Source organism: Myotis daubentonii, chromosome 13 (assembly GCF_963259705.1).
Source record: "Myotis daubentonii chromosome 13, mMyoDau2.1, whole genome shotgun sequence".
In the NCBI taxonomy this organism is placed as follows: Eukaryota; Metazoa; Chordata; class Mammalia; order Chiroptera; family Vespertilionidae; genus Myotis; species Myotis daubentonii.
The window spans coordinates 53,489,320-53,514,460 of record NC_081852.1 but is presented as its reverse complement, the minus strand read 5'-3'; the positions used below and the strand labels follow the sequence as shown (position 1 = coordinate 53,514,460).

The following is a 25,141-nucleotide window of genomic DNA, read 5'->3' as shown; positions in this document are numbered from 1 at the left end:
GGAGGGATTCTCCAGGTAAACGCCAGGTAGCCTTCTGACTCCAGACTCGTGTTTCTCAACCTTAATGTGCCTATAATCATTGGAGGCTCTTGTTAAGATGCGGGTTCTGGCCCCAGCCGGTTTTGCTCAGTGGGTAGAGCTTTGGCCCCTGGACTGTAGGATCCCAGGTTCGATTCCAGTCAAGGGTATGTACCTGGGTTACAGGCTCGATCCCCAGGCCCTGGTTGGGGTATATGTGGCATCGATGTCTCTCTCTCTGTGTCTCTCCCCCTCCCTTCTACTCTCTCTAAAAATCAATGGAACAAATATCCTCAGGTGAGGATTAGCAACAACAAAAAATTGCAGCTTCTGGTTCAGCAGGTCTGGGGCAAGGCCTGAGACGCTGCATTTTCTCAAACGAACTCCCTGGAGGTCCCTATGCTGGCTTCTATGTTAGACTCATTTTTGCCAAATAGAACTTTCTATGAATATAGTAATAGTCCAAATTGCCTCCGTCCAGCATGGTAGCCCTTACCATCATGTGACTAAAACATTAGTGTGACTGGGGAACTGAATTTTAAATTTTATGTAATTCTTATGCAATTGGCATCATAGAGGTAGTGGCTATATTATTGGACAGTATAGTTCTAGAGCATGGGTTCTTTCATTTTTGGTACTTCAGCACTGACGGATCAGTCATGGGTATGGATGCTTCTACATATAAACCGGCAGCTACCAAAGCTGGCAGCATAGTTCCGCCTGCCCCCTCTCTCACCCTCTCTACCATACCACCGTGGCTGTCTGTGCCAGGCACTGAGTTAACAGTGTTCACATATTTTCAGATTTAATCCTCACAACAGCCCTGATTATTTTTAATCTTTGTTGCACAGATGAGGAAATAAAGGCTTGGAAAGGTTAAATCCCTTGCTCAAGGTTATGTAGGTAGTAAGTGTTAGAAATGGTCTTTGAACCGGTATTGACTCTTATGACCTCTACTCAGGATTCCTCTGAATGATAATGAGACGCTGTTGTATAATAGAAAAAGTGTAGTGTGGAATCAGATGTCCCCATTCTGGCTGAACTCCCCACAAATGTGTGACCTTGGACGGTTACCTAACGTCAGCGATCCCATCTGGGAGTGGGCTAATCATCCCCACGCTGCAGGACTGCGATGCCAGTTCGATGAGTTCTTGTGCTCAGCAGCTGGCTCAGCGCCTGGACCTAGCACCGTGCCACTCTAGGGCTGCTTTGGGCAGTGAGGAGGTTCATGATCCTTTTCCTAGGCTGACTTCTTCCCAGTCTTCCTGCGCCACGCCCCCCCCCCCCCCCCCCCAGTTCTTTCTGAGTAGAGCTTTTTCTGGATCATCTTGAGTTAGAACATTCCGCTTTGTCTCTGGTTCCAGGGAAACCATGTGGCCATCTGCTATGTTGGTGACCAAGCAGAAGCCAGGACCAGGAAGCCATCTGTGCTGCAGGAAATCCGGCTGGTGAGGTCCCCACCCTGGGAGGAGACAGAGCGGCGCTGTTCTCAGACCCTCCTTGCCAGCTTCCTGTTCCCACCTGGAGTGGGCGTGGCCCCAGTCCAAAGGCACATGGGTGGAAAGCCGCTTCCCCTAACTTGGCCCACCCCCCTCACCCCTGACAGCCCAGACTTTGGACCTAAGACTTTTTGCCCTGACTCAGGCACCCCCCGCCTGGGATCCTTCCTAGCCTTGCTCATTTCCCTTAATTCTCCCGGACCTTAATTCTGCATCTTCATTCTTTGTACCTGTAATGGCTGCTTACCTCCCTTGAACCTGGTCCTTGGAGGAAGTCAAGTTCATGGGGTCTGACTTCTTACTCCAAATCTGTGATCCACTGTGGCCCACACACTGGCATTGACAGCTATCAACGCCAGGAAGCAGGGCTGGGTCTATTTACTGTGACGTGATTTCATTTAATGCCCGGGCTAAGGTTCAACTTTGATCATTCCTCTTGTTTATATGCTGGAGGCAGACTGCCTGGATTTGCTTCCCAACTCTGCCACTAGCAAGTGGTATGATCTTCAACATGTTACTTAACCTTTTGAGCATTAGTTTCTTCATCTGTAAAATGGGAGCAGGTATATAGTTCTCACCTCACAGGGTCTTTGTGAGAATTAACTCAAAGTATGTAAAGCACGTAGCATAGTCCCTAACACAGAGGGCATACTATAATCATAAGCTATTATTACCATTATTATTTTCAGGTGTATGAATTAAGGCACGAAAACATTGTTCCCTTCTTTGGTGTCTGCACAGAACCTCCCAACATCTGCATTATCACTCAGTATTGCAAAAAAGGGAGTCTTAAGGTAAGTACAATAGGAAATCTTACCTTAGGTTTAATTAGCAGCAGCTATTGAAGAACTTTCAGTGCTTTTGCTCCTTCATCCAAGAACAGTTCCTCTCTAGTCTAATTGCAAGACCTGAATTATCCTGTTGGGCTGCCTGCAGGGGATCGGCTTAGCAGTGGAGTTGCAAGTATCTGGTTTCCTTTGTTCTGGACAGAAAGTGGCTGGGCTTGGTTTTGTCTCCTTAGCTGTCACAGCTACTCCTGAATTGCATTCCTGGGCCCATACTACCTATGGTATGTGACCGTCCCCTTTATGTCAAGAACAAGGAAGTGTTTATGAAACTCAAGACTGCGTAACTTTCTCACTATTGAGTCAGGTGATGATATTTCCTGGGGAATTTTTTGGCTCTGTGTCAGGCTGTATGAGTTCTGGTCAAAATCATCCAATGTAGACCTAGCGGGTTTGTCTTAGTGGATAGAGCATCAGCATGTGGACCAAAGGGTTTCAGGTTCGATTCTGGTCCAAGAGCACATACCTTTGTTGTAGGCTCCTCAGGCCTGGTGGGGGCTCATGCAGGAGGCAACCAATTGATGTGTTTCTCTCACATCAATGTTTCTGTCTTTCCCTCTCTCCCTAAAAATCAACAGGAAAATATCATTGGTTGAGGATTAACAACAACAACAAAAACCATCCAATGTAATAGAACCAAACCCATTTAACATATGAAGCTCGCTGTGCTCCAGGTTGAATCCCTGGTGCCATTTTAAATAACTGTTTTTCAGGATGTTTTGAGAAATTCAAATAATGAAATGGATTGGATATTCAAGCTCTCATTTGCATATGACATAGTCAATGTGAGTATAACATAAGTTTATGTAAAGAACAAATACCATGGTGTTTTTGAATTGTCTTTGTCTTGGATTAAATCAAACTGTAATCTTTCCCCAAAATTCAGGTCCTTCTCAGATCTCCTCTTCAAACAAAGCGATCCCACTTCTAAAATCTACCACTTCAATCAGATTTCCCATTTTTTTCTCTCTCCCTGACCTCAAGTAAATATCAAGAGAGTAAAAAATATTTTATACTAAAGTCAGAAGGGATGCTACATTTACCCAACCAGAAAAGAGCAGAGTACTTACATTTTAGGACAGAACTTTTTGCCCAAAGAAAATCTAATTACTAGATCATAAAGCAAGCTGAAGGATTCCTAATACTACTTCTTTTTTCCTAGTCCCCGATTCTTAATAATACTTCCTTTTTCCTAGTCCTGGTTCCTTTCCCCAGAAAATGGGGATCAGTGCCATCATAACCACAAAGCTGTTACACAGGGGGTGCAAATCTGTGAATTTATATATACAGGCAGAATTTTTACTTTGGGCAAAGGGGGCTGAGGTGGCTATAAAAAGGGTGATGATAATAATAATAATAATAATGGCTAAAATATATTTAGTGCTTTCTTTGGCCCCAATACTTTCTAGCATTCTGTATATATTAATTTACTTAAGTTTCACAACAAAAAATAAGGTAGATCTATCATTAGCCCCATTTCATTGATGGGAGATAAGTCAGATGGGCCATGTCATTATGTACCTGAGGCTGACGTTCTCAACCTGAGCTAAAATACAGCTGTTCTTTCTAAACTCACTGCATCTGTTTTATCATAAGAGAGGACCAAGTCAATGACCTGGGGTTGGGTTCTGGTGAGGAAGCCCCTCAGTCTGACACCAGCAGGGCTGGCTGGTCATCATCTCTCAATCAATAGTCCATCCATCAACTAATAGATTCCTGTGGGCAAGACCCAGCCTGGTGTTGTGAGGGATACAAAGGTGAAACAAAAACTCCCTCCTTTTGGAGTATAAGGCTGTGACTCCTTGAGTGACTTTGACTTTTGGTCCCTCTCCGGACCTCAACCTCCATATGGGTTAATGGATGAGGTTGGTTTGTTGACATCCAAAGTCTTTTATTTCTCAGGGATTTAATTGCTCTTTGTTTAAGGAGCTGAGTCTTAATGGTCTGTGAGATTTCGATTTCCTGGGCCTTAATGGGAAGCAAGTTAGACAAACAGAAACCTTGTTGGTTTCCTTGTGATTGGGTCTCTATGGGCAACACTGGGCCAACACTGTTATTTCAGTAAACTTTATTGAGCATCTTTTAATGATTTATCTCCCTCTGGGCACTTTTGTAAGAAAATAACGACTTGTTTCTAATTTTAAATGGCGTAAAATCTAGCTAGAGGAAAAAAATACAGGACATGCACATATACAATTATTGAAGTGGTGGTGGTAGAGTTATAAAATAGAAGAATGTGACGTGGCATCCTCTCCTACTCTGGCCCCTCTCTCCTTCCCTTCACCCACATTTCTCTTCCTGCAGCAAACCCAGGGAAGTATGCTAGACTTCCAGTGATCTGGTTCCTGCCCCTTTAAAACAGCCAACATCATTTATATTGGGTGTGAAGAATTCACTCACCAAAGTCTGAATGCCCAATAGATTTAGCCTTTCCAGTGTCACCATTTGGCTTTCAAGAAGCATTAAGCCAAAGGTTTCTCTGGAAAAATGCTGGGGTCGGTGAGAATGCTCTCTCTATATAAAAGCCTAAGCAACCGTTTGACCGTTCAACTGATAGCTATGATGTGCACTGACCACCAGGGGGCAGATGCTCAATACACAGGCATGGAAACATCAAACAGACTGATGAATTTCAGAGGGAAGGGGGTGGGGGAAGGGCGGGAAGAGATTAACCAAAGATTTTATATGCATATTAGAGGCCCAGTGCATGGATTTGTGCACCAGTGGGGTCCCTCGGCCTGACCTTCAGGAATCAGGTGAAACCGGCAGTCCAATATGCCTCGAAGGGTCCCAAATTGCATGAGAGTACAGGCCAGGCTGAGGGATCCCACCAGTGAATGAATTCATGCAATGGGTCTCTAGTAATTGAATAATCAGCTACCTTAGGTCACTGAGTCTATCCCTTCTTACTCTATGCCAGAAGGACAGCTTGGCACCTTGTTTTGGAAGGATTGCTTTCCCTAAAAATGGAGTGTGCACAGGATGGGACTGGTTAAGGAGGATACAGCGACCTAGATCAAGGCACTTCGAGGCCAGTTACTCTGCCAGCATTCCTTGAAAGGGGACTGAAAGTAACACAATTCACTGCAGCCTCTAAGAGCTTGCCATGGGCGACCTGATATGAACCCAGGCATGGGGCCAACCTCTGTGGGTCAGATTATGCTTCTGGCCACCACAAACCAATCATAAAAACAATTCCTCCCCTGATGTCTATTTGACAAGGAACTCCTGTATGCCAGGTAACATAGAGATTCTGAGATGTCACAGACTTTTCAAAATAACAAGAGGATATTGATTGAGCACCTAATTTTGGTCAAACCTGATTCTGGGAATGGAGGTTGCAGAGAAGTAAGGCTCATTATCCTGTCTCCAAGGAGCTCAACCAGTGGGGCCAGCCTGGGAAGAGGCTCTGGGGAGAATAGCACTCTTCTTGACTTAGAGGTGGGCCTCTATTTCTGAGGAAGAGAAGTCTTAATGGATTAAGGGGGTCAAAGGTAGTTGGCAAAGTTGTCTTGGGTGTTTGAACCTTGGCTCTGCTACTTATTGACCAGGCGACTTTAACTACCCTGAGCTTCAGCTTCCCTGCGAATAAAATAAAGATAGCAGGAGTACCTACCTCATAGGGTTGCTATAAGGACTAAGGCATGTAAAATGGTAAGAATCATGCCTACCGCATTAAAAGTATCCAATAAATATTAATTGTCAGTATCAGTAGGAGCAGTAGTATCATTAGTATCCGAGATAACTCCATTACTAAAAAGCATGCACTTCCTTATTTCATTCCTTCAACAATCCTGTGGGCTAAGTCTGCACTGTCCAAGTATAGTCCTCATGTGACTATTAAACTCTGGCCACAGGACTAGTCCAAATTAACATGTGCTATAAAAGTGTAAAATGTCTGCCAGATTTCGAAGACTTAGCAAAAAAAAAAAAAATATATATATATATATATATGTATATATATATATATAAAATACTTGATATTATTATGTTGATTATATGTTAAAATGATAAGATCTCTTAATACATTGGGTTAGATAAACTATATTATTAAGCTTAATTTCACTTGTGTAATGAAAACATTAAAAATTATACCTGTGGCTTGCATTGTATTTCAAGTGGATGGTGCTCTAAGTCATCACAATGAACTTCATTATTAATTCACCAGCTTCAATATTAATATTTACTCCATTTCACGAGGGGGAAAATGAGGTTTACACGAGTCAAGTAACCTGCCCAACCGGTAAGAGGTAGATTGGGGCTTGCTGCTAGTCTGTCTCCGTAGTTGAGTCATGCTACATTTCCTCCCCACCAAGGTCCAGAGAGCACAGATGTGGGATCCAGAGATAGAGCCCCCAGGACCATCCCCAACTTTCTAACAGGGAAATAAATGTAGCTAGCAGTCAGGTAGGCGATAGAATTGCCAAAACGCATAAAATCTGGTACATAAATCACGCACCTCTCGTGGTTCTATTTGTTCTCTGACAATGTACATATGCCCATGCATTTCCATCAAGAGAGAAAAACACCGCCACAGAGAGGTACGTCTGTCTCCTGGAGAGGACTGCAACATAGGATTCCGAGCACCCAAACAGGTTGCCTATGCCCTGGTAGCATGAGCTCTACTGTCCGGGGAGATTGGTGGTGACCAGAATGTAAACTATCTCATGCGTGGGGTGGGCCAAGGCAAGGGATGATCATGTGTGTCAGGGGCAGTCCTGCTGCATGGAGAGGTCTCTGTGAGGTCAGAGAGAACTCTGGGTTGGACATAGGTCTCCCCAGATTTCAAGCCCAGACCTGGCCAGTTGGAGCCTTTCCTGGAGAAATTCCAGAGGCAGCTCCAGCCAGGCCCCTCCTGGTCTAGTTGAGCGAGTTGTACTTCCAACATGTGATTCAACTCTATTATCTCAGAACACAAACAAGCCACAATGATAAAGGAATATGCCCTCCTGTCTTTCGGGGGTCAGGGGACAAGGGTGGGATACTCACTGTCCCTCAAGTTTCCTTATTGCTTTCTGTATTAGCCTGTATTGCTAATGTAGCGTTGGCTTAGGCTCTTGCTAAGGTGGGACAGTGACTCAGCCTGTCATCACTGCTGGAGGCAGAGGTGAGTCCCTGAGCTGGTGCCCAAAAGGTCCAAGGACCCTGTCTCTGGGTGCAGTAGTCCATTCAGGAGCCCTTCCTGGAACCTTGATGGCCAGTGCCTCCTTGTGGCCACACCCATGGGTGACTTCACCTCCTTCTCAGCTGGGCTTAAGATTCATTTGAACCTGGCTGTTCTTGTATAAGTGGGTTAAGAGAATTCCTCCACAATCATGTAGGGTATTGGGAATAGTAAAACCTAGTGGTTTACAAGTAGCTGGGCTTTGTAGATAACACAGCCTGGTTTCTATCCCAGCTCTACATCCACTCCTTGGGAGCAGTTTAAAACCCTGAGTTTCCTTGTGAAACAGAGAAGGAGAATATTACCTATCCCAACAAAGGCTAAATGCGATAGATAACATGTATTAGGTCCCCCGTTCCAAGCACTTCAATGCATAGTGCAAAGTAAGTCTCAAAAAAGGGTTTATGGTTGCCTATTTGTTCATCGCAAATCCCTATTACAGTATGGATGTTCCTGGAACCTCATGTCTAAAATAATCACTTCTCACCCTCTGCCCTTCATAGGCTTCTTTTATCAGCAGAGGATCAGCTGGTTGAGGGGCTGGGCTTGGGAATCACACTGCAGAATTCCCAACCCAGCTCCACTGCTGGCCGGCTGTGACCTGGGCCAAGTTCATTTCTCTCTTTTCTCATCTGTAAAAGGAGGTTGACGATCATACTACCGATCTCTGCGGTTCGCTAGGTGTTCCGTGAGCTAGCGTAAGTAAGGGACTTAGATGGCTACCTTGCAGAAGGTTAGCATTCTAAACTTAAAAAAAGTTCCAGTAAAAGCCTTGAGAAAGAGGTGTTGTCCTTTGTGCTCTTGCTCTGAAACCTCATGGCTGAGGCAGGTGTGAGGAGGCCCAGGCTACCCAGCCTGAAACAGGTAAATCAGCTCTACGAAAGCCCTGTGCCTGGGACAGACTGAGTTGTCAGTTTTCTCCCAGCTCCCAAACAAAGGATTCCGAAAATAAATGATTCAGAGATTCAGATGAAATATATAGAGGTCCTTTAGGTCAGTATTTTAAGTCTGAGAAACTGGCAATGTTGAATGACTATTATTTAAATGCTTCTTCATGAAGCCTTTGAGGAAAGCAAGGAAATAAAGAACCAAAATGGGAACAGTGGGCCCTCCATGTGCCCAAACCATGATGGTTGGCTTCTGGCATGCAGTTAGCCTTTTCCCTTAACCTTCATTTCACTCCTTCTAGGTCTGTCCTTGCAAATAACAGAGAAATGCAAACATCTGCCTCTCTAACCATCTTTCAAATATGACAGTTCTCATTGTCCAAATTGATCTCTTCCTTTCCCTGTCCTTCCCAAATCATTGTTTCCCTCCTCAACTCTAGGCCTTTCTTTAAATCCCTCTCTGCCCATGGAAAGACACATCCCTACCCTCCCTTGTCTCCTTGCTGGATGAAAACAATCACTGCCATTCTTTAAAAAAAAATTTAAATTAGTCTTCTTCCTTTACCATTTATTCAACCCCCTTGGCCCTCTTTGTCTTCCCCCTACTGGCTTCCCCTCTGGTAACCATCATGCTGTTGTCTATGTCTATTAGTTTATTTGTCTTATTTGTTCATTTGTTGGTTTCTATTTTATATCCCACATATGAGTGCAATCATGTAGTTCTTGTCCTTTTCTGGCTTATTTCACTTAAAATGACACTCTCAAGAACCATCCATGTTGTTCCAAATGGCAATATTTCATTTTTCACTGCTGAGTAGTATTCCTTTTATATATGTACCACATCTTCTTTATCCAATCATGCATCAAGGGATACTTAGGTTGTTTCCAGATCTTGGCTATTATATCCCTGCCTTTCTGACTCACTTCCTTTAGCAAGTTTTTTTTTTATTCAGTAAATATTCTTTATCACATTTTTCATTAAATTTAAGTAGATATTTACTTTGTGTCATGCATCATGTCTGATTTCGCATGTGTATAACTGCATTTAATATCCATGGCCAACCCTATGAGGTAGGGTTCATTGTCATCTCCATTTTGATGAGAAGAAGGAGGCTGGTAGGGGTAAGGTAGCTTGCCCTCTACTAAGTGGTAGAGCTGGGATTTGAACTCAGGACTATGTTCACTGAGCTGGCCTTGCCTTCAGGGACCAGAAATAGTTTTCTTCTTTTTGGGTGTCTGTGCCCATCTTGACTCCTTATGTGGAGGGCCATGTCAGTGGCTCTGGAACAAATGAACAAAGATGGCTACGTCCCCGACCCTGGGGCTGCACACCTGTGTTCCCGTCCATCTGTCTCTCCTTCCACTGGTGTCCCTTGGCACCTGCTCTAATTCAGTCGCTCATTTTCACTCTCCCAGGGCATGCTGTTCCTTCATAGGAGCCCACTGAGGTCCCATGGCAACCTGAAGCCTTCCAACTGCCTGGTGGATGGTCGGATGCAGGTGAAGCTGTCAGGATTTGGGCTGTGGGAACTCAAGTATGGCCAGACATACAGAACATATAATGAGAAAACAAAAGACCACTCAGGTAACCACTGGCAGGTCTTGGACCCACTAGCTTTCGTTCCTTACCCCATTTCTGCTTCCTGATGCTCATGTGCACAGTACCTGTGGGTGGGCCTTTCTCTGGAGCCAGTGGTGTGTGGCTGCTCTGTTCACCCAAGGAGATGGGAACAGATGGCACGAGTCCATGGTGTGATGTCTGAGTGAGAGGAAGTGGTCCTCATCCCAGCTTAGCTGGGCGACCTGAAACAAGTCACTATCTTTCTCTGTAGTCCTCTGTGTCCCATCACATCTTACTACCTTCTCAGTGTAGAATGACAACCTGCCAGGTTCTTTAAGGATGAAGGGTTTGACTTTTCTGTTCTCTCTGGGTTTCAGTATCACTTGAGAAAATTTTAACATTTTATAGGTAGCTGGGTTCCACGCTGCAGCCACTGAATCAATATCTAAAGATGGGGTCTGGGCATCGCATTGTTTTTAAAGCTCCCAAGTGATTCTGGTGGGCGTCTAAAGACAAGACCTACCATTGGGAGTCAACCTCCTTCTCATTGGAGCAGTGGAGGCAGCTGAGTGCTCCTGCGTCTCACCTCCTATGTCTCTGGGTCCTGTTGAGCTCAGTGCCCTCAGCCCTGACCACTTCTCTCTGGAGCAGCTTTGCTGAGTGCATGTGGGGAGGTCCTGTAACATGAGGTAGCATGTGTGTTACGGAGAAAGACAAAGGGGGCAACTTAGAAAGCTGTTTGTAGTCATTCCTATTTCTCCATCCTCCATTCTTTTAATAATCATACCTATAATAACACAAGTCTATGCACCTCACTAGAAAAAAAAATGTAAGTGTATAAAATATCCAGAATAGATAACTCTAGAGAGAAAATGCAGGCTGATGGTTTTCTGGGGCTGGGGATAGAGGGGAACAGGGAGAAACTGCTTAAGGGGTCTGGGGTTTTATTGGGGGGTGTTGGAAATGGTTGGGAACTGGATAGATGGATAGAGGTGGTCGTTGTACAACATTGTGAGTGTACTCAATGCCACTGAATTCTCACTTTAACATGATTAATTTTATGTTACGTAGGCAATTCAGAAAGGGAAAAGGAACACCACCTGGCACTACACAGCCACGAGTTAGCCACTGTTAACATGCTAGTGCCCGTTCTTCCTGGTTATTTTCTCTGTATTCACACACAGGGACCCTGGTTGCTCTGTAAGTTGGGCACCGTGGGGGCTGACTTCTCGGGGGCTGGATGCTCTCAGTTCTCCTAAGCTTCTTAAGCTAGAAAGGGAGGCTTTCCGGTTCTACCTGGAAACTCTCATTCTGGGCCTAAGTCTCCTTGCTTCACAGAGCTCTACTGGACTGCCCCGGAGCTGTTGCGGCTCCCAGAGGCGCCCCGGTCAGGCACCCCAAAGGGAGACGCTTACAGCTTCGCCATTGTGATGAGGGAGCTGATCCACCAGCATGCGCTCGGGCCTTTTGAGGACCTTGACGAGACACCAGATGGTAACGCTGGGAGCGGCTCCTTGGCAGGCTGTGGTGATCTGGGTTGGCTCACAAACGCTTGTTTTTGTGATTGTTTTTGCTAAATGTTTCTTAATTTACAATTTATTTCATTCTTATTTTCTCTTTTAAAAATTTATATATTTTTTAAGAATTAGAAAACTATTACAGTTTGATTAAAAAAAACCAAGGAACTCAGAATGACATAGTTTATTCTATAACAGCAGCCAGATCCTGTTAGACAATGAATAAGACCGTGTTGCTTCTTTACACAATAGCCTTCCCTGGCTTCCCATTTTGGGAGTGAAGACTAAGTCCTTACAATGGCCTGCAAGACCATCAAAGGCCTCTAAACCGGCCTCAGTGGTCTTGTATGTTAGTGTGCTAGGGCCGCCATAGTAAGTTGCCACAAACCTACCTGTTGGTTTGAAACAACAGAAATTTACTCTCTCATAGTTCCAGAGGCTAAAAGTCCAAAATCAAGGTTCAACAAAGCTGCACTTGCTTGGGAGGCTCAAGGGTAGATCCATTCCAGCTTTTGGTGGTGGCCCAGCCCTCATGGGCTTGTGGCCACAGGGCTCCAGTCTCTGCCTCCATCTCCACATTGACTCCTCCTGGAAATCTCATCTGTCTGTAAGGACACTTGTCATTGGATGAGGGCCCACCTGGATAATCCAAGATGATCTCCTCAACTCAAGACACTTAATTATATTTGCAAGATTTTTTTTTCAGATAAGGTCACAGTCATGGGTTCTGGGGATAAGGACATGGACATATATCTTTGGGGATCACCAGTCAACCCACTACACCTTCCTGGTTCCATCTCTCCTGGCTTTTTTCTTTCAGTCACACAGGCCGCTCCCCACCACCTCCACCCCCTTCAGCGAGGTCCATCATACATTTGTCACGCAGTTAGATTGTTTTGCCACAAATCTGCATTTCGGGTCTTCCAATCCCTCAACTGATATTTTTTAAAATTAGCATTCTTCAAGGTTCACTCCTTGGGCTGTAAAGTTCTATGTGTTTTGGCAAATAGGTAGTGTCATGTATCCACTGTTACAGTGTCATACCAAATAGTTTCATCACCCTAAAAAAATTCAGGCCCTTTGCCTATTCAACCTTCTCTCCTCCCCAAACTCTTGGCAGACTCTGATCTGTAATATTTATTATTTGTTAAAAGATCTTTTATGTAACATATATGGAATGCAAAATTGTATAAAGCACACTTTGGAGATTTCTACTACAAAATGCATATATACTTCTGAAATCATATAAAGATATGCTTTACTTTAAGAGAAGTTCTATTAGAAAAAATTAATCTAAAAAAATGATAAATCAGGAGGTACTTATGGGATTTATATTTAGATTCCTCATTTTCCAGGAGGATTCAGAATATTTCTTATATTCAGATTTCTCTGAAATTCTAATCTGTTCCGTGTACTTGGAAACTCAATATACAAATTTAAGAGCATATCTGTTTAAAGTGAAGCATACTAAATGGCACAAAGTTCCGACATCTGGATATCTAAACCCAAAACGGATTTCAGAAATCCTCAGCCGAATCCGAGACCCCAGGGCATCAGTCCCACTGCGACCTTCCCTGCGAGAGGACAAGGCCAATGAGAAGATTGTGGTCCTGGTGAGAGCGTGTTGGGATGAGTCGCCTGAGAAAAGACCCACATTCCTTTCCATCAAGAAAATTCTACGAGATGCCAGCCCCAAAGGGTGAGTTTGGTGTGCAACAGACATTTTCTCCTCCTCACTGAGCCATTAGAATTTTGAAATCATGTGGCTGTAGTTGCTCCTTCTTCCTTCCTTCCTTCCTTCCTTCCTTCCTTCCTTCCTTCCTTCCTTCCTTCCTTCTTTCCTTCCTTCCTTCCTTCCTTCCTTCCTTCCTTCCTTCCTTCCTTCCTTCCTTCCTTCCTTCCTTCCTTTCTTCTTTCCTTCTTTCCTTACACCCTTCCTCCCTTCCTTCCTTCCTTCCTTCCTTCCTTCCTTCCTTCCTTCCTTCCTTCCTTCCTTCCTTCTTTTTTTCCTTTCCTTCCTTCCTTCCTTCCTTCCTTCCTTCCTTCCTTCCTTCCTTCCTTCCTTCTTTCCTTACACCCTTCCTTCCTTCTTTCCTTCCTTCCTTCCCTCCTTCCTACCTCATATACTCAATGCCTACCATATGCAAAGCACTGAGCTACATGCTGGTGAAGGTGGACTGATAAATTCTCCCTTTATTTCACAAATGTTCCAAAAATGGGTCATACTTCCATTGCCCGTCTTGGTCCATTCCAGGCATCACTAATCCATCTGATCTGTCAAGGTCCCAGGGAGATCAGTGACAGGGCCTCTGACTCTATTCAAACCAGCATTCCAAGGGTCATGACTACTCAACTGGGATTGTGCTTATGCAATAAAGAATTATGCACCAACCTTAAAGTAGGTTATTGAGTTAAATTATTCACTCCTCTCAAAGAATGCTCTCAATAGTAACTGGCTTCAAACCAGGATAATTACATCATCCACCACATTGAACATATGAAGGCACAGCCATGTTAGAAGTAGCTGGGGTTAGTAGGGGAAGTCCTGTGCTAGGAGTCAGGAATCTACTCCAGATGTTGCCATTTCACTATGCAGCTTTAATACGAACAGCCCTGTATTCTGCATTTTCCACATCAAAATAGTTTTAAATGGTATGTGTCAGGTCAGTTGGTATGTCCTGACTTTTTGCCCAGAAAATATGGTCCCTAATGTTAAAGCAAGTACATTTCCCATGTGAGCCTCAGGGTCCTCATCTGAAAAATGAGGAATTTAAATTTCTCTGAAGAGCCTTCTAAAACAAGAGTCTATAGGATCTAGAAGTGCCCCTTATATCTGTCATCTGAAAAAACAACAAAGAATGACTTGTCCTAAAAATCTACATTTTTGATTGGCTGTAACAATGGTATGAAGCATGTTGGGCCAGTGAATGCCACCACTTGTTGAGTGTCCACTGGGTTCCAGACTCTCAACATTATCTCCCTGAATCCTTAGAACAACCCTGCAAAATGTGTATTATTATTCTAAAACTAGGGGTCCAGTGCATGAATTCGTGCGCCTTGAAAGGAACTGTGGGCCATGAGGCTGCAGTGGGCACAGGGGCGGGTCTCGGCCCATCCTCCATGTCCCCTGTCCGGCCCCTCTCACTGCGGCCCCTGGTTCTCTGTCTCCAGCAACCCTGCTCCCACCACCACTTCTAACCACATGCTGACAGCATTGACCCCACTCGCACCAGCTGATGATGCGGAGTGATTGGGGCTGGTGCCAGCAGTGAGTGGAGTGGTGGTTGCTGCCCTGATTGACCCTCAGGAACAGGGTAGGTGGAGAAGCCCTCAGGGGTGATCAGGGATGGCAGCCACTGCTCGCACCCTCTGATGGCGCCAATGAATTGGGACTGGTGCCGGGTGCCGGTAGTGGGTGCAAGTGGTGGCTCCAGAGCCAGCTGCGGGTGCAAGCGGGGCTGGTGCTGGCAACAGGTGCGAGCGCCGGGCAGGACCACAGTGTGCGGGAGCAAAGAATTTTCAGTAACCACCAGAGGCTCACCCCGATGACCGTGACCGGTGCCCCGCCTTGGTCTGGCGCCCCCGCTCACCTATTCTACCATCCCACCATGGCCGATGCCCGCCATGTTCCGTGCATGCCCCATGGTGGTCAGCACACATCATAGCAACTGGTTGTTCGGTTGTTCGGTTGTCCAGTTGTTCTGCTGTTTGGTCTATTTGCATATTAGGGTTATATATATATATATTTCTAGATGCAGAAACAGGTTCAGAGGAATAAAGGATACAGATAGAGACCTTGGAGCTGATAAAGGGCAGGCTCTGTCCTGCCAAATGGCCTCTTTGTCATTTCACTGCTGCCCATGGGCAACCCTGAAGTTAGAAACCTTAGGGGAGAGACATGTTTACTTGGAATGTATAGTTGGAGGTGCTCAATTATGATCCTAAAGTTCTTGGAGAAAGACACTAATGTCTGGGTTCTTTTAAAGCCACGTGAGCATACTGGACAGTATGGTGAGCAAGCTGGAAGCGTATGCCAATCACCTGGAGGAGGTGGTGGAAGAGAGGACCAACCAGATGATGGCAGAGAAGAGGAAGGTGGATAAGCTCCTGTCCACAATACTGCCCAGGTATTCCCGGGAGTTGGGAGCCTCCACAAAGGGACCCAGGAAGCAACAGCATCGCCACCTAATTGGCCTCACATGAAGAGAGTATTTTCTTTGTCCTTTTTCTAAAAGGACACCGGGTTCTTCTAAAACCCGGATCAAGCATTTTGCATGTAAATTGGTACACCCTACAAAGAGAGATGGAGGCCAAGGCCCTAGAATCCATAGGAATAGAGAGTGTAGGTCTTTTATTTTTTTATTAAATATTTTTTCTATTTTATTTATTTATTTTTGAATTTAGGTGTTTATGTATGTACTTGGCCTGCTTTGCTCAATCATTTTGCTCTCAATCTTTGCAATACACGATACATAAAAATTCCCAAAATGAAATAGTTTATTCTTGGATCATTTATTCATATATGTCAAATGACTACAAAATCCATGCACTTGGTGTCTCAGTTAGGAATGAGTTTTTTTGCAGATTTCTTTTTTAATAGCCATCTGTATATTGTATTGTGTGTGCAGCACTCAAAGGAAGACGGTAAAGGAGGGATAAATGGTGATGGAAGGAGACTTGACTTGGGGTGGGTGATGAGACCCTAGGTCTTTTACATGGAAGATGGTGGATGCACCAACAGGAGAACGACCACTAGATGGCGCTCCAGGTCCACGAGTCTAGTGGATAGCTGACTTCCCAGTATTTCAGATTGTACATCCAAAACCTTGCACAATACAATACAGTATACAGTATATACTATATACCCATTACTTTAGATTCAAAACTTGCTTTCTTTTTTGTCTCTATTTTCACCTATGCACTTTCTAAAACCTTGGCAGTAGCCTCTTCTGTTAAAATTCCTGCACCCTTCCTATATGTCTTGAGCAAAGCAATGGGGTTGAGGCTTTGAATGTGTTAATGTGAAATTGGTAGATTGAAGTAAAAATATTGATTTATAGATCAGTGAATGCTTATATTTGCTTCCACCTCTGCAGACCAAGTCTTTATAATCAAACTCTATAACCATAGGGGGAAATAAAGTGCCCTGAGGGAAAAAATCTTTTTTTGTGACCGGTTCCTCCCCCACCCTAATGAAAATATTTATTTAGACAAAATGCAGGTGGAGAAGCAGGTATTAGAAGAATCCCCTCTATATGATGGGTTTTGTTAATTAAAAAACAAAACAAAACAAAAACCTAATCCAATGAAGCCAGAGGATCCACCAGGGTGACTTCGTAGGGAGGGGTCTGTAGGAGACAAGATGAATATCGCACTGTTCAGTAACCGTTCTTTTCTCTGGCTTCAGCTTCATTGGAGAGCAGCTTATAGCTGGAAGGTCCGTGGAACCAGAACATTTTGAGTCCGTGACCATCTTTTTCTCTGACATCGTTGGATTCACAAAACTCTGTTCTCTCAGTTCTCCCTTGCAAGTAGTGAAACTCCTCAATGACCTCTACAGTTTGTTCGATCACATCATTGAAACTTATGACGTGTATAAGGTGAGATGCCTGCTTCCTGGGTGAGTGAGGGTCAACCGGCCCCAGACAGCAACCAGGAGGAGGGCGCTAGTGTATGCTGGCCGTCAACCTCAATTCCTGGCAGAAACTCAATATTTTATTCCTGTTTGTGCTCTGGAAAAGGGCTTGTTTAATCAGAGATGTATGTACTTGCCAAGAAGTATCCGTTGTTCCCTCTGTTTTCTTCCATTATTTTATCTCCCAGAAAACTCATTTCTGAAAGAGGCACTGACCTTCTGCTGGCTAATTCCTCCACTTGCCTCCTGAATATACTAGTCTGTCCTTCAGAGCCAGAGAGATTTAGCAGGTTCACTCCTCTTTAAAGGTTGTCTTTGGCTCTGTGACTGTGATCCTTAGCAATTCAAACGAAGACAGCAGCTTCCCAAGCTTAGACGGGCAGTCTCCTAGCTAAAGGTGAGACACCAACCCGCTGCCCAGTGCTACTGTGGGGGTGGATGAACAGGGGGGTCACCTAGAATGAAAATGGTTGTGGGAGACGATAACAAAAACGTGCATTGCCTTCTTTCAGCGGGTGAGGATGATGACACTTGTATTTTCTGACTTTTCAGCCGACGCCAGCTCATGACACCAGACTCTCATGTCCACTCATGCTTGGAGGGCAGCCACAGTGTACAGTCTGACCATGATTTTAGGGCTGTGCTATGGCCCTGGGGCCAGGGAGGTTTTGGGGACAGCACAGTCATGTTCCTCAGTGACATGTCCTCAATTATTATCTCCCAATTATTGTTGCTGCTATTCAAGACAAAGGAAAGGATGGCATGGGAATTTTAAAGAGCAGATCACTTACGCCCAACAGAACCTATCTGACTCAGGGGGCCTCCTCTGGGGTTTCCTCTTAGTGTTATCTGTTCAGTTAGGTTTTGTATGAGCTGGTCTAGAATCAATTTGTATTTCTAAATGTGCTTGTGGTGGGGAGAGATAGCATAGAAGCAGTTAGACTTGTGTGCTGGTTAACTCTGCAAGTTCATGGTAACCAGGAGACAGAGGTGTTTGTACCACCTGCTAATCTGAAATTCCACATTTTACCACATCATCGTTGGAGTCTCCTAAAATGCAAACGTATCTGGAAAGGGCTATATGTAACGTTAAATTTAGACATGTCATTTATTCTCTGTAGTGAAGGAGGGATCTGAAAGCTGATTTTATTAGGAGGATGGGGAGAGAGGAGGACCAATCAGACAGATACATACATGGATCCACTTGATCCTTCAAGATTTACCCCATCAGTACACTGCTGCCTGTCTAACTGGTTTTGAACCTGGGTTGGCAAAACAGGGTCACCACCACTATCAGATTTCTGAGAAGGAAGCAGTGATTGTGGTGAGGAAGGCTTGGGGCATGAAGGCTTTGAACCTGGACAAGGGCAAATTTGATAAACTGCTGGGACTTTGATGGAGTGAAGGTTAGGGAGTGTGGCCCTTCAAAGTTTGGGGCCTCAAAGCAAGGGTCCATAATGAGGGACCTTGATCTCTGAGCCCACCCCACCCCATCCTCATGGCAAACACAAGGCCATGTCATTGCTTTGTTTCCAGGTCGAAACCATTGGAGATGCATACATGGTGGCTAGTGGACTTCCCATCCGCAATGGAAGTCGGCATGTGGAGGAGATTGCCACCATGGCCTTGCACTTCCTCAGTGCCACCGTCCACTTCCAGATCGGGCACATGCCTCAGGAGAAGCTCAGGCTCCGCATCGGCCTCCACACAGGTAGACAGCACTGGCGGCAGGTGGCCTCATGGTCCAGGTGTGGCAGCAGTAGTTCCGGTTTCAAGTCCTAGGGCTTTTAGGAAACCCTGAAACTAAACAGTAACATCTTAAGGAAATAAAAGGTTGGATTATGTTCACATGTATATTTCTAGTTAGCTAGATTGCTTGGTAACAACAAGGACACACAAAGACTTCAAGGTGAACCAAAAATGAGGAGGAGATGGGAAACCAGATTACATTGGGCAGCTTTCCCGCCATGCCTCTGCATCTGATGCCCTTTGACCTGCTTTGTTTCTGACAAATTCATGGCATGTGACTCGTGCAGAGTCCCTGCACATGGTTCAAGGCTCTTCTGTCCATGTCCAGAAAGTCTTAATCAGTTTTGAATGAGGGGTCCCTGACTTTCATTTTTTGACCAGGACCTGCAAATTGTGTAGCCATACTTGCTCCTACCTATTCTTATGGCTTTACTGAGATAAAACCTGGCCCCAATCAGAATGAATTAGCCCCAAGTTTGTGCTGCTGTTGCTTTGTTTATATTTCCAGTGCATGAATAATATTATCATTAATTTCTGTCTTAGTTAGCATGGTTGTTATAACAAAATACCATAGACTGGATGGCTTAAACAGCAGGTATTTTTCTCACAATTCCAGATGCTGGGAAGTTCAAGATCAGGATTCCAACATGGAATCCCTGTGGGAACACTTCCCGGCTTGCAGATGGCGGCCTCTGGCTGCGTTCTCACTGGTGGAGAGAGAGAGAGCTACCGTGTCTCTCACCCTTCTTGTAAGGGCACTAATCCCAGCCTAATGGCTCTACTTTTAGGATCTCATCTAAACCTAATAACCTCCAAAGACCTCACCTCCGAATACCAACGTACTGGGGATTAGAGCTTCAACATGTGAATGTGGGACAGACACAAGCATTCAGTCCATAACAACTGGTTATGTTGTTTTCCACCAGAAGTGTGTGGGTGCTGCAGTTTGCCTCTTTGTGATCCCTAAAACCTATTGCCAAGCTTTGCCCTCAAGGGCACTTAACATTGATTGAATTGCATTTGTTGGTCTGATGTGTACCGTGGAGTCCAGTCCTTGGAAATGCAGACCTGTTTTGGCCATCAGTTCTTCTCTTTTCAGGTCCTGTGGTGGCTGGTGTGGTGGGAACCACCATGCCCAGATACTGTCTGTTTGGAGACACTGTGAACATGGCCTCCAGAATGGAAAGCAGCAGCCTGCGTGGGTATCACTTTCAGTGTGTGGTAAACACAGTGTCACTGTCCCTCCAGGCCCCTGTCTTTAACTGGAGGGTATTTTTAGAAGACCTATTTGCATTTTGTCAGCTAGTTTCCATTTCCAGGGGAAGATTGCTATCCACTTCAGACAACACCTGTTGCAAGCTTTGTAGGTGGAGTTTCACACCGTCCTCTCTATGGAACCCTGTAAACAGCCTGCCCCCTTCCAGAACTCTCCATTCTAGCTAGGCAGGCACACATACAATCAGGTTGCTTGAATGAAGAGCAGGAGGCAGCAGACTTTTTCTGTATAGGGCCAGACAGTAAATATTTTAGGCTTTATTGGCCAGAGTCTCTGTTGCAACTACTTAACCGCTATTGTGTGTGAAAGCAGCCATTGAGAATATCTAACTGATGTGTGTGGCCGTGTTCCAATAAAACTTTATTTGTAGGTACAGGTGGTGGGCTGGGTTTTGCCTGTGGGTGGTAACTGGCCCATCTCTGATGTATATAGTTTTATTGTTGCTGAACAGACTTGTGGCCAGGAGTTCCAGGGGACAGCAAATTGTTTTGTTTTACAGTAGTTTTGTTGCATTGATAAAACCTCTTCGAGCTTCTAAGTAGATATTTTAAGGATAAATTTTGAAAGTGGGAGCCCAGCCATGTGGAGTTCCCATTTGCATATGGAGTCAGTTCCATTTTCTGGTCATAGACTAAACATATCAAAGTGTGAGAAATGCCCAATAGTGCCTGAGCAATGCCTGGATGGTGGTGGTGATGGTGGTAGTAGAGGTGGTATGGGGGGGCGTGTCCCAGCCCAAGTGCCCCAGACTTCAGAGAGGTTGCCTACAATTTGCTGGCAGTCCAAGAATTTGGGCAGGGTAGCGCTCCCTCTCCACAGCAACACTTACCCCACTGAAATGTACAGGGTCACAACCAAAACTGTAACTAGACAATCACTGTTTTGGCAGCTCTCCGGATTCATGTCTCTCAGAGCACCGCAGGCGCCCTGCTGGCATTGGGAGGATACAATTTGCAAAAGAGAGGCACCATTTCAGTCAAGGTAAGACCAACTATGCTCACCTGCCTCTTTGGGTCTCTAATGGAGATGCTGAGGACTTGACAGGATGAGAGAATCTCTGTGCTGAGGAGCGTGGAGACCCCTAAGGTCCATGTGGAGGCCCCTGTGACTGCCAGGTCTTCCTTCAGAGAAGACTGTACCGTTCCCTCAAATGGTCAAATATGGAGTCCAGGACAGGAGACACCTTTTCCCCCACCCAGACCAACCCCTGTGGGATGCTCCATTCTCTTTGTCAGAGACGGTCCCCTGGTTTCTGCTTGAATTCCCTAGTCTAGTCTACTCAAGGCAACAGCAAATACAAGCCCAAGCATCATAGCTCCCATCACTCTTCTATGCCCCTTCTCTTGAGTCTAAAGTGCTCAGGCAGAGGGGATAGAAACCCATTGGCTTGGAGGTAGTAGGCCCTCATCTCTATACATTTAAATATCCCTTCCCTAGCCCTCAGCCTTCTGCTGGCACCTAGGCTGTCACTGAAATGTGCCATGACACAGGCTCCTCTTTCTGATAAACATTGCCTGTCTGGGTGGGAAGGGGGTTCTCCTCTTGGAGATGTTCAGATGTGAGTGGCGGGTGCTTACTGTGGCATTGGGTGTTTGGGTGGGTGTGAGGGTCCAGGGAAAGAAGTAAAGGGGAAGAGGGTGCCTCAGCTCCTCGGTTTGCTGAGTCTGGCCCTGGTAGCTGTATTTGATCAACTGAATTCAGAAAAGAGGAAGAATTTTCTAGAAAGCAGCAGTGTAGACCTAGCTTTGAATCCTGTCCCACTACTTACTAGCTGTTTAATTGGGGAGATTGGTTTTATCATCTATAAAATGGGAATGGTGATAACACTTCCCTCAAAGGGTGAGTATAATGATGAAATGTCTATGAGATGCCTCACATGGGCCTTTCCCATAGTAAGGCCTCAAGGTATTTGTTATTATTTTTTAGAGGCCTTCTTTGCAACAAACTTTAGCCTCCACTGGCCCTTACCCCCTAGGCCCATGGTCAGCAAACCGCGGCTCGCGAGCCACATGCGGCTCTTTGGCCCCTTGAATGTGGCTCTTCCTAAGCCTTAGGAGTACCCTAATTAAGTTAATAACAATGTGTCTACCTATATAGTTTAAGTTTAAAAAATTTGGCTCTCAAAAGAAATTTCAATCGTTGTACTGTTGATATTTGGCTCTGTTGACTAATGAGTTTGCTGACCACTGCCCTAGGCCATCCCTGACTGTCCATCTAAGCTTATCAGCAAAGCCCAAGGAAATGATCAACATTTTGTCTATAACTAGGCCTTTCCCTCATTGAGGCAATTACTGGCTGGTTTCAGTTCTGGCTACAAACACTGTTTTCAGCAAGCAAGCAAGGGAGACCCGGCTTGTCTGCTCAGAGGCCACACTTCACTGGCGGCCTCTCCTCCCTGAGTTTCACCAGCTGTCTCCCCTGCCTCCCACAGGGCAAAGGAGAACAAACAACTTTCTGGTTGAAAGGCAAAGAAGGCTTCTCTATTCCCCTCCCCGAATTTACTGAGGAAGAGGCTGAAATCCCAGAGGTCTTCTGAGGCGAGTATTTTCTTTAAAGTTGTTTGTGGGGCCCCATGAAAGTCCATGGGGTGCGTTAAATATACCATTTCTGGGGTGTAGTTCTGGGTATTGAGTCAGCCTCCCTGTAGGGGGCGCCATCTAGCTGGCCTCCTCATCCCACCCCAGGGTTCTGTGACCCAGAGCAGATGTGGAGTTGGATGAGCTGGATGTAGTGAGCTCATTTCCTGGGGGACCAGGGCTGAGCTGTTGCTCTCAGCCCTGCCAGGGAGCCTGTCCTACTGCCAAATATTTCCAGCTCATTAGCTTGTGAATTCACAGTGAACCCAATTTCATTCTGGAGGAGGGGCCACCCACAGGTCTGGCCCTGTCTGCCTTCCTTTGCAAGGTGGCTGCTCCCTAACCTTTAGTGCTTATTTTCCTTATCAGCTACTCAGCCTGCAAAGAGAGGGAGCTCATATCAGAAGGCATCTGAGGAATGTTTGCAGGGGATAAAGTTCTACTTAAGGTGTGAGTGATCACAGAAATCTAATAGGGCCAGGCCACTCCAAGCAGACAGAACACACCTGCAGTCAGTGGCCAGAAGGCCTGGTCTGGAGCCCTGACCTCTGGGAACATGGCAACTTCCAAATGGATCATGTCCCATCCTCAACGTATTGCTTACTGTCTTTCCTGTCCCCTGGGCAAAGCATGCAATCAAGGCTTGGCTTTTAAGTAGAAGTTTTCCTTCATTTAGGATGTGTTTAATTGTTTTGGTAATCTCCAGCAGACGAAGATGAATGAGCCCATCTGTCCTGCTGTGCACATTTCCTCCTTTGCACAGAGAAGAGCATTCCATGTGGATTTATTCTGTGGTTGTGTAATAGATGTGCTGAACTGTGAATGCATCTGCATTCCTTCTTTTTCTACGCCTTGCAACTCCTTGCGTCCAGATGATCTTCCGTGGGGCTGCCCCTGAACGTGGCAGTGCAATTCCAATGATGTATCATGTCCATGTCCAAGACCTCTTCCTGTTGAATTTCCCATGTCTGAAGAGGGGAAAGCCAACGGGGATGGGGAGGTTTTACTTTGTTTTGTTTTTTTAGCATGGCCTCTGTGCTGCCTTTGTGGAGGTATTTTTGAGCCCTGCATATATAAATAAATTACCTTTTGGTGGATTGAGAGTGTTTAAAACCAACTTTTTAAAAGGTTCGGTGGAATTCTTGCCTTTCTTCAGTAAGAAGGGCACCAACTAGTGGCCAAAGGAAGTGCTTTTCAAATGGTCCCGTCTCCATCAAGCTCCTGACTTCTGGGAATATGGCAGCTTCCAAATTTTCAAATGGTCCCGTTTCCATCAGCAGAACTTTTCTTCAGCTCAGAGGTGGGTGACTGAACTCTGGGACCTACACAGACTCCACTTTCCACGTGGATTCCATTTTCATTGTAGTAGGTTCGGCTGCTCTCTGAAGGCCTCCAGCATCAAAGGGGAAAGCTTTTGACTGATGCTCAGAGTGGGGGAGGGCAGAGGCATTTATATGAAGGAACCGAGCGCTTCCCCTGCTACCCCAGCATGGTGACAGTGGGCCTACATGTATCTCCTCATGCCTCTTAACTTCTTCCCTTGTTTGGGATTGGGCCTTCTGGATCCCAGACACCATGCTCCACCATGAAAGGGAATAAGGCAAGTTCTGCTCTGAGATCACTTAGAGAGATGGGCCAGTCCCCATCCATCCATCCATCCATCCATCCATCCATCCATCCATCCATCCACCCATCCATCCATCCATCCATCCATCCATCCATCCATCCATCCACCCATCCATCCTTCCATCCATCTGAACATTTAATTAATTCAAGGAGAATTATTGAGCACTTACTCTGTGCCAGGTACCACATTGGGGTTCACAAGAAAATAATGAAACTTTCTTTGGTCTTCAGCTCTGTTTAGTTGGAGAAAGGGGGCATAAATAATAGTAATGCAATATATTAAGGACTAAGAGAGGTATGCAGAAATGTGTTGAAGTAACTAAGCAATCGGATAATGTAACTATTAAAAGAGCATTAGATAATGATACTCAGATGTAGGAATGGGGAGGGGTATGGCAGTTGTCTGTTATTATCCCATCTTTGTATTTTAAGGAATGTATTTCCTTCCAGCCCTAGTCCACATGCTTACTTCAGTCATATTCCTATAATAAAAACGTTGCTACTTCTGCCTTTTTCACTGAACATTTTAACATAAATGTTGGGCATACACACACACATAAAACATACATACACACATATGCATACAGATATCACATGCACACACATGTGTATATATACATATACACATTAAAATCTACCCATACATATATATTTAGTACACACACAAACATATCTCCACCTCTATCTCTAATCTAATCTATACCTATCAATTAATAGAAATTTATCTGATGTGTGTACTCAGTATATATATAAGCTTGTGTGTGTGTATATATATATGTCTAAATATA

General features: G+C 45.1%; 1 protein-coding gene across 1 annotated transcript in view; it reads left to right on the top strand.

Annotated features, from left to right (window-relative positions):
* Positions 1-22,693, top strand: part of LOC132214667 (guanylate cyclase 2G-like) — a 36,614-nt gene extending 13,921 nt beyond the window's left edge. Inside the window, exons 10-21 of the mRNA XM_059661983.1 lie at positions 1,383-1,466; positions 2,207-2,311; positions 3,076-3,147; positions 9,830-9,998; positions 11,313-11,468; positions 13,013-13,190; positions 15,478-15,618; positions 16,899-17,091; positions 18,663-18,837; positions 19,975-20,073; positions 21,041-21,132; positions 22,583-22,693. Of these exons, the coding sequence (XP_059517966.1) occupies positions 1,383-1,466; positions 2,207-2,311; positions 3,076-3,147; positions 9,830-9,998; positions 11,313-11,468; positions 13,013-13,190; positions 15,478-15,618; positions 16,899-17,091; positions 18,663-18,837; positions 19,975-20,073; positions 21,041-21,132; positions 22,583-22,687 (1,569 nt within the window). The 3' untranslated portion in view covers positions 22,688-22,693. The remainder of the gene's footprint in view (positions 1-1,382; positions 1,467-2,206; positions 2,312-3,075; positions 3,148-9,829; positions 9,999-11,312; positions 11,469-13,012; positions 13,191-15,477; positions 15,619-16,898; positions 17,092-18,662; positions 18,838-19,974; positions 20,074-21,040; positions 21,133-22,582) is intronic.
* The last annotated feature ends 2,448 nt before the right edge of the window (positions 22,694-25,141 follow it).